The sequence below is a fragment of the Xenopus laevis genome, chromosome 1L, assembly GCF_017654675.1.
Source record: "Xenopus laevis strain J_2021 chromosome 1L, Xenopus_laevis_v10.1, whole genome shotgun sequence".
Taxonomy (NCBI): Eukaryota; Metazoa; Chordata; class Amphibia; order Anura; family Pipidae; genus Xenopus; species Xenopus laevis.
In genome coordinates, this window is record NC_054371.1 from 95,517,808 (window position 1) to 95,527,826 (window position 10,019).

General features: G+C 41.1%; 1 protein-coding gene across 5 annotated transcripts in view; it reads right to left on the reverse strand.

Annotated features, from left to right (window-relative positions):
- Positions 1 to 5,122, reverse strand: part of mfhas1.L (malignant fibrous histiocytoma amplified sequence 1 L homeolog) — a 58,516-nt gene extending 53,394 nt beyond the window's left edge. For 3 of the 5 annotated variants that reach the window (XR_005967436.1, XR_005967437.1, XM_018253587.2), the window contains exon 1: positions 1,892 to 5,121. Coding sequence is in view for 3 of the 5 variants with exons in the window: in XM_018253587.2 (XP_018109076.1) it covers positions 1,892 to 4,769 (2,878 nt within the window). In the remaining 2 variants the exon portion in view is untranslated. Of the gene's footprint in view, positions 1 to 1,891 lie in introns of all 5 variants that reach the window. The other 2 variants (XM_041591379.1, XM_041591375.1) reach the window with 2 other exon arrangements.
- Between the last annotated feature and the right edge of the window lie 4,897 nt (positions 5,123 to 10,019).

A 10,019-nucleotide genomic window follows, 5' to 3' on the forward strand; every position in this document is an offset into this window, starting at 1 on the left:
TGCATTTCTCATTAAGGGGAATATTTTTATTTCGAGTAACTCTAGGACCAGGGCAGCTGCTTGACCCTTCCACACACTTCCAAAAACCCCCTGCCTACCCACTCAACAGTCCCCCCCCCATGCTGACCACCCCCTAAGCAAAAGAATGGAAGTAGGTGTGAAGTTAATTTGGTACCTGTTTGAATCTCCCACACAGTCCCCAGTGTGGCTACCTTTTTAATTATCAGCAATGTGAGCGGTATTCCATCCCTAAAAACATGCTGTAGTAGCCCAGGGCCTTTACAGACTACCCAAAAGGCAGAGCCTACGTTAATGGGACAAACTAGTTAAAGGAGAACTCAATAAAAACATAACTTTTTGAAAAGTAAACAATTTTAAGCAACGTTGCAATATATGCAAAATATGCAGACTTTTTATGATTTTAAAGGGTTTCTGACAGTTCCCTAAGCCTAGCCTAGCCTAGTCTCTCTGACTACTTTCTGAGATGCCTGACTTCTGCTACTTTGTAGCCATCTGTCCTCAGTCTGCATCCTCCAAACCCCAGAATTCCCTGCACACATGATTTCAATAAGGAAAGGAACATCACAGTACAATGCATTGTGGGTTATGTAGTTCCTGCATGTGGTCTGTAAGCTGTGGAGTAGTTGTTAGAATCTGTAACATCAGTGCTTTAGTCCCTCCTTCCCTGCCAGGATTTCAAATGATGCAGAAAGAGAAGAACTGTTAAAAAGCTGGATTTCAGCATAGAAAATGGCCCGGTACCTTGGGATTATCCTTGATTCTGTCCTGTCCTTCACTCCTCATACCAAAAGCAATACCATATGCTACATCTCTCACCTGCTTATTTCTTACTTGATACATCTTGCTAGTAAGTTCTTTTGAACAGGGCCTTCCTCGCCTTTAGTACCAGTACTGGTCATTATGTATGTAACTATGTACTGTATGTGTATATTTCATGCAGTTTCTTTGTATAAAACATTTATTTTACAGCACTGCACAATATATTGTTGCTCTAAAAATACATGTTAATAATAATAATAAGAATAATAATAATAACACATCCCTCACCAAAATGAGCTTGATAAAGGACTGATGGCGGTCTGAAACGTTTGAGTGTTTGGGTCAGAGCCCATATTTAAATAAAGGCGTTTAAAATGAAATAATGTTTTGCTGATGGTGCAGTCTGTAAACAGATGGAGGTGGCCATTGTGTGACTTGCACCTGTTAGAAGATAAATGCAGGGAGCGTGCTGACAAAACAATTCTGTGAACATACCTCACCAAATACTGCCATGCAGAGCGAGAGAGAGGATGAAAAAAAGACTTTTACTGGCCTTTTGCTAGAAATGGGTAATTTATTCTCTGCCAACATTCTGTAAACTGATGAGATTGACTGTTATTTCATGAGTATATACTTACTACTCTATGGTTACAAAGCAACAACTATGAACTAAAGTATCATGCATGGTAAAGCCCTTCAGAAGACAAACTTATGATTCATGCAAGCACAGACATAACAAATCAGCAACCCAGAGAGAAGCAATATGTATAGCTTTAATGCAACTGTCCTACTATAAAGTGCTACAAATATTAAACATCTAGCAAGCTTACTGCTGCATAAACACTAATAAAATCAGCTTTGTGGAAATGAGTCAAACATATGGATGAGTAAACTGCAGAGATCCACTTGTTTCAACTAGTGGCCACCTTTTTAAGAAGTAAAAGATTTAATTATGTAAATCTACAATAAAAATGCATTTGGTCCTGTTGAATAATGTTAAGTCCTCAATCTACAGCAAAAACTTAATAAAACACATATTTACCAATAGAACAAATTTAAATGTGCATTATCATAATGTATTCAGTTTTAAAAAGTATTCTAGGTTTCTTACCTGGAAAGGGATGTGGGTTGGGAGACCCCCTCTTAAGACACTTGGAACAAATAACATGAACTGTATAGTAAAGGGCAGGCCATTCTTGTAATAGTGCATTAAGTTCATCCACTAAGGGTGTAATAGCTTGCCAAGCAGTCCAAATATTAGGTAGTGATGCATGGCTAGCAATGGACAGAATGTCTGGTTGTAAGGCCCCTCTAGCAGGTTGATAACTAACAACCAATGGCACTTTTCCTCTGTAGGCAAAGATCTGAAATTTACCATCTGAACGATGAACTACATGACTGTTAATTTGGACACTGAAACGAGCAAACAATCCAGGTGGAAAAATAAATGGAAAACTGTATTCTATCTGCAATTGCTCCACTGCTAGACATGATCCAGATATATTTGTGCTATTAATCCAAGCCTCTTCATGAGGTACCTCATTTTTAACATAGCAAGGAAATTTGTACCAGACTGTGGTTCCATTTAAAAGCTTAGTTTTGGGTTTATTTATGCAGTAGCAAAGGCCCATTTTTTCCAAGAGTTCCAGTATAAGTTGTAAATCTTCATGCGTTTTGATATGAGGTTTAAGAAGTGACCTGATTATGTGAGTGGGCAGAAGTCCATGGAGGAGAAATCCTTCCACATAATGATGCAATTGAGTTACTTTCAGTCCATCAATTGTGGTATCACCTGTTAACTTTGCAAACAGAACCGTGGCATCCCTCTGGAAGAAGACATTTAAAATGTCAATAAGCTTTGTCAAATTATGAAAAACATATTCTTTAAGAGTGTGGTTGTCTTCAAAGTAAAGCAGCTTTCCGCTCTCATGTAAATATGAGAGAGCACTGTGCATTCTGTCCTCAGTAAGCCCTGCTTGAAGACCAAGTCTTGCAGAGTCCCACCAGGTGAGCCAAAGCTCCTGAGGTTTAAAGTGCAATTCTTCCAGCATTTGCCAAGATTTTGGAAGAACTCTGTGTAAGTTTGGGAAAATTTCCCTGTGCTCTGCCACGGACAAGAGCTTTTCCCGCAAACGCTTAATATTTGAACAGTCCAGACAACTAACACAGAGAACAGGTGAAAGTATTTGAAGACGATTGTTCATTAAATATTGTAAGTGATCTTTCTTTCTCCTTAGATTTTTATCACTGACACCATAAAATGCTGTGTGAGGATTAGAAGCACGTAAATCAAAATCCTGAATAAGTGCCTCATCAACAGTTTTAATCAGGTTTTGTAGTGTCTCTAAATCTCTCTTTACCTGCATTGCTATTTGATGGTGGATATCAAGACATTTTTCCTCCAACTCCTGTTCATTACACAAGTCAGTGTGCGTTCCAACTATGCAAACTACAGCATGTGGTACCTTAGCAGTTATTAGATGCAGAAAATAGCCAACATGTGTATAGAAATATTTAGAAACATAAGATTTTAAATTAACCACCAAGATATACAGAGCACCAGGAGAAAGAAAAAATGGTTTGATAATATCATAGCTCTGGTTTCCTGCTAAATCATATACTATAAATGTGAGACCTCTTTCTGCATCAGCAGTCCAGTTAGTAATTTCAATTCCTTTATATCCCTGCACCATAGTACTAGTGTGCTGCTCATCTGTTAAGCACAGCCTCAGTAAAGTTTTACCAGCATCCTTCAGGCCTGAAATGACTAATTTTAGCCTTGGCTTGACAGCAGGCTGGGAATGAGCAAGTTCTTTTTGATAAGCAGCAATATAAGGAATACCTTTCATACACACTTCATAAGGAGGCTGTATCAAAGGGTTGTCTTTGATCTTCCAGATGTTAACTTTGGAAAGTTTTCCGAAAAAATCTGGAAGCATTGCAATTTGGTTACCCTGAAGTACTAACTCCTCAAGGAAGCCAAGCTCTACAATAGAGTCTGGCAAATACCTTATCTGGTTGTTATCAAGCCATAATATTACAAGCTTTGTCAAACAAGAGATTACCTCTGGCAGAACCACCAACCTATTGTGACTCATGTACAACTCTTCCAGGTCTACCAGCTGCAGAAGTGGAAAAGGAAAGTCCTGAAAGGCATTGGATGAAATATTTAATATTTTCAGCTTTTGCAGGGCTCCAAAGCCTTCAGGCAAAGTGTGGAGATTGTTGTTGTCCAGCATGAGGCTTTCTAAATTGACCAATGCACATAAGGAATTAGGTAACATGGAAAGTCCTGTACTGCTTAACCACAAAATCTTAAGGGATTGCATTGATCTGATGCCGTCTGGCAGTGACCCACTGCAGCTGCTTCCAAGCATCTTGTTGCCAGAGAAGTCCAGCTCCTCTAATGCAGCCAGGTGGAACAGCTGTTGGGGAAAACTGTACAACTCATTGTGGTCCAGGTCCAGCGTTCTGAGAGAGGGTAACCCTTGCATGGTGTCTGGAAGATGAGTAATCTGATTAAAACTAACGTCTAACTCCTCCAGGTCCAGCAGCATGCCTAGCTGCCCTGGCAGTGTATGCAGTTGATTATGGCTCAGGCATAACTTTTTAAGATGACCTAATAAACTCACAGCTTCGGTTAAGTAACTCAGACGATTATGGCTCATGTCCAGCTCAGTCAGCCTACCTAGGTGGTACACTGCAGAAGGGATATTAAGAAACTTGTTTCTGCGCAGGATCAAGACATGCACGTTTCCAGCACACAGGCTCTGCAGGCCATCAGGTACCTCTTCTAACGAGTTGTTCCCCAAATTTAGCACTTCCACATCTCCCATGTCCGCAGGCAAGCTGAGCTTGCTTTTATCCACACAGCTCAGAGTGAGCTGACGGAGGTTACTTCTAAGCTTCCTCGTACGTAGTGTTGCATCCCTCCACAGTTTAGCAGTCTTCGGATCACAGCTGTTGTTGCAGGCGTCATTTCCTGCCATTTTTATATTAGGATTTCAGCAGTTCAGAGTCGCCATCGGAAAGACAGGACAGACAGGAGAAGGCAGTCACCCAAAACCCGATGGGAATGGGATATGGGGGTGTACTGACTCCCTAAGATTATCGCCCCCACCCTACAGTTTGCTAGGGTGCCAGCAAAACCTTTGCCCTACAAAACTGTCATACTGCCCAACAGTCCCGATGTCCTTCAAAACGGCCCGCAGTGCGATCGCGACGTACACCTCACGCACAACTATTAACTGCAGGCCTCCAGTCTCTCAGAAAAGCACAACACCGCAAATCTCACCACGCGAGACTGGTGTCATAACTACACGTAAGCGCAAAGACGCATCACGTAGCAGCCTTGTGGAGTAATAAGCCGCTGTAACTCGGCAATATATAGTCAGAAGCTGCTAGCAAGTCTCAGAAGAACCGTCTCATAATCTATTTTTTATTTCTGCTTGCATTTCCTACTTTTGTTAGAGGACAAGTAAAAAAAAAAAGAAATTTCCTTTTTGTTTTCTCACCATGCCTTAGCGCCCTAATCTCTTAGGAGTCATTTATATTTTTCGAATCGTAGTTCCGATTCGTGCCAGGGAACTTAAACCAAAAAAAAAAAAGACTTTTCCTGGTTGTCAAAAATCAAATAGGTTTTGTGCGTACTAGGGCGGAGTGGAATTGTAATTATTTTTGGTTGTTTTTGAATATGTCACGATTATTGCACATGATGTCAATTGCAGTAACAGCTATGCATTATGAGGACATAAACGTTGTAAAACTTTGTTTTCATAACATCTTTGTCACAGGTAATGGTTTATTTGGAAGAAACAGTGACAAATCAAAATTTTGGTTAACAGAAAATAAATAAAAGTAGAAATCAAGTCCTGTAAACAAAAGAAAATAATAACTGATGCAGTTCACAAGCTATTGATAATATTTATAAAGGTTCTGTTTAGACCCTCTAGTTTATGCTAGTATTTTCTTTACCTGATCAATTTGTCATATTATAATAATTTCCATAAATTGTACTGTTTAGAAATATATCATTTATTTGGGCCTCTTGAGCTCTAATTATTGAAGCTCTAGTTTTTCGAAGGGCACCAAACTGCATAATAGTGGGCAGGCCCGGACTGGCAATCGGTGGGTTCTGGCAAATGCCAGAGGGACTGCTGTAAGATGCCATAGATAGTCACTATTAAGGGGGCTGTTTGGGCCTCTGTGCCAGGCCCGGACTGTCATTCTGTGGGTTCTGGCAAATGCCAAAGGGGCTGCTATAAGGTCCCATAGTAAGTCAGTATTTAGTGGGCTGTTTGGGCCTCTCAGTCCAATATGAGTTTGAAGCAGCACCAAAGCAGCGTGTGGAGCCAAATGTCCACGTATTAAACAAAATAGTTTGCTTCTGAAGATCTACTATCACAGTCCCATAAAGTGCGCCCAATAGTGCGTTATTGTTTTATTAAGCAGCCCTAATCTGAATCCGATCTACTTACACTGAGTACGGTAAACAGGTGACAGGCGCAATCATTACTGTACTCGGTTTAAATAGATCGGATTTAGATTATGGCTGCTTATTAAAACAATAATGCAATATAGGGCACACTTTATTTTTCCTAGGGACTGTGGAAAAAGTAGACCTCCAGAAGTGCATATTATCTGAGCTATTAATTGGCATAGAAGCCAAATAATCAAAGCTTCCCACCTCTTTTGCATCTCTAGCAACTATCTGTGTTGAATCTTTATTACAGATATGCTATATGTTAGTTCTGTTATACAGAATAATACAGTTGGCAGAATGCAAATGCTACGTTAATATGTAATTTCCTGTGTGTGACGTGTGTGTGTGTTCTTTGCCTGTATAGCTAGTATTTCACTTTTTTCTTAACATGCAAAGCGACTTTACTGCTGAATACGTACTGTATGTACGTATATATATATATATATATATATATATATATATATATATATATATATATATATATATATATATATTGTAAGAGTTTGGGTAGCTGGGATCAGTTTTCCTGGGGTAGCACAGCCCACGGCACAAGCACAACTCATGAGAGTATAGTCTCTTGCTGGCAGTTTATTGTCTCTTGCAGAAAAATAATAAACAAAACAAACAATTCAAAATAAAATCCTTGCCACTTAATGGGCTTCTAACTAATACAGGTCAGTTTTCCTAACTAACCAGGAGAAGCCCTACCGCCTGTCTCCCCAAAACAAAGAACATACAGGAAGATATAAAATCCCAAACCTTTTGGTGATTTCAATCCCTCTCACACAGGCAGCTTTCCTGTGTCTTTTCCCCAGCCAGGAACTCTCCACTCTGGCTTGAGCTGCCTCTTTAATTAACCACCTGAAATACATCAGTACAATTCAAAACACCCGGGCTGGACTAGCAGTCCCGGAACCACTCTGTTAGGAACCTGGGGCATAAATAAGCTCCGTCCTGGACTTTCCCAGGTATCCTAGTAGTGACCTTACCACATACCCCCCCTCCTTGTTTCAACCCAATGGTTGGAACAACTGAGGCCCAACAGGAATGAACCCGGGACAGGGCATCAACATTGCCCATTTCTGACCCGGGCCTATGTTTCACTGTGAAACAGTAGTCCTGTAGCGTGAGGAACCAACGATTCATTCGTCTATTGGTCTCCTTCTTTTGGGCCATCCATTTTAGAGGTGCATGGTCAGTAATAAGGTCAAATTTCCTGCCTAAGAGGTAATACCTTAAGGCGTCTAAGGCCCACTTTATGGCCAAACACTCCTTTTCAATCGTGGCATACTTCTTCTCACAGTCATTGAGCTTTCTGCTTAAGTACACCACTGGATGCTCTTCCCCGTTATAAAGCTGGGATAATACTGCCCCTAACCCTACATCTGATGCATCTGTCTGGACCACAAAGTCCTTTGAAAAATCTGGGGAATACAAGACTGGTTGTGCACATAACGCATCTTTGAGGGCCTGAAAAGATTTTTCTGCCTCAGGGGACCACTTGACCATGACAGAGTTTTTTCCCTTTGTTAAGTCTGTTAAGGGAGCAGCCAAGGTGGCAAAATGAGGAATAAACCTCCTGTAGTAGCCAGTGATACCCAGAAAAGCTCTAACCTGCTTCTTATTAAGAGGGTGTGGCCACTGTTGAATGGCTGCTGTTTTATTTACCTGGGGTTTTACCACACCTCTGCCAATGGTGTAACCTAAATACTTGGCCTCCTCCAAACCAATGGCACATTTCTTGTGGTTGGCAGTAAGGCCTGCTTTACGGAGGGAATCCAACACAGCCTGAACTCTGTGCAGGTGAGACTCCCAATCTGTACTGTGTATCACCACATCATCTAAATATGCAGCCGCATACTGTTGGTGAGGTCTTAATATTCTATCCATAGCCCTTTGAAACGTGGCAGGGGCATTTTGTAGGCCAAAGGGCATTACTCTATACTGGAAAGAACCGCCTGGCCTGTTCCGATAATGGTATCTGCCAATACCCTTTTGTTAAATCCAATGTTGTCAGATAACGAGCAGTACCAAGCCTGTCTATGAGCTCGTCTACCCTAGGCATTGGGTAAGTGTCAAACTTGGATACCGAATTAAGTTTGCGAAAATCATTACAGAACCGCCAGCTACCATCTGGCTTAGGAACAAGAACAATCGGGCTAGACCAGTCACTATTGGACTCTTCAATTACCCCTAACTCAAGCATTTTTTCCACTTCATCAGCCACAGCTTTTCGTCTAGCTTCGGGAATCCTATAGGGTTTGAGTTTAACTCGAACACCTGGCTCAGTGACAATATCATGCTCAACAACGGGAGTCTTTCCTGGGAGGTCAGAGAAAGTATCCCTATTCCTCATTAAGAATTCTTTTACCTCCTGTTTTTGGGAGGTGGACAAAGTTTCTGCAATGGTAACCTCAGGGACCAGAGGGGTCTCGTGAGTTACCTTAGAAACAGCATAGGCTGGTACTGCAATCAATGATGTCCTGTCTTTCCAGGGTTTAAGTAAATTAACATGATAAATTTGTTCTAGTACTAGTAAACTAGTACTCTTGTCTCCAGGTGAAAAGACACGTATTTTAGCATTACGGTTGTATATTCTTTGTTGGGCAGCCTGGGCTTGGGCCAGGTTTTCTCTTACAATGGGCATAATTGAAGCAATTCTGTCTTGCATTTGTGATATGTGTTCAATTACACTCCTGTAGGGTGTCACTTCCCCTTCCCAGGTTTCCTTAGCTATGTCTAAGAGCCCCCTAGGATGTCTCCCATAGAGTAACTCAAATGGGGAATAACCTGTAGAGGATTGGGGAACTTCCCTAATAGCAAACATAAGATAGGGCAAAAGGCAGTCCCAGTTTTTCCCATCTTTGTTCACTACCTTTTTCAACATACTTTTTAGGGTCTTGTTAAACCGTTCCACAAGACCATCTGTCTGAGGGTGGTAGACAGAGGTTCGCAATTGTGAAATTTTAAACAATTTACAGAGTTCCTTAGTTACTCTGGACATAAAAGGGGTACCCTGATCGGTGAGGATTTCTTTAGGGATCCCAACCCTACTGAACACATGAAGCAATTCTTTGGAAATGGTTTTAGCAGAAGTGTTGCGCAAAGGAATAGCTTCCGGATAGCGAGTGGCATAGTCCATGATCACTAAGATATATTGGTGATCCCGGGCAGATTTTAACAAAGGGCCCACCAGATCCATGGCTATTCGCTCAAAGGGTATTTCAATAATTGGTAATGGGATTAAGGGACTACGAAAATGTGGCCTTGGAGTGGAAATTTGGCAAACAGGACAGGACTCACAGTAATCCTTTACCTGCTGATATACACCAGGCCAAAAAAATCTCTGCAAAACTCTTTCGGTAGTTTTTTTCACACCCAAATGTCCCCCCATTACATGACCATGGGCAAGATCCAACACCATTTTTCTGTATGGTTTGGGTACCACTAATTGTTCAATCACCTCATTTGATTTTTTTGATACTTGGTACAGTAGATCCCCTTTTAAAGCCATGTGAGGTTAGGATAACCTGAGCCCTGGCTCAATAGGTTCCCCGTCAATTATTTTCACATTTTCTCTAGCTTTTATAAGGTCAGGGTCTTTTAACTGTTCTGTACCGAAATTCTCTTTGTGTACATTCAAATCAGAGAAATCCACAACACTGTCAATAATACCCGACTCACTGGTTTCCCCACTAGGGTTTTGACCATCTTCAGGGTCCTCCAAGTCTCCTGCTAATACAGAGAAAGGGAAAGC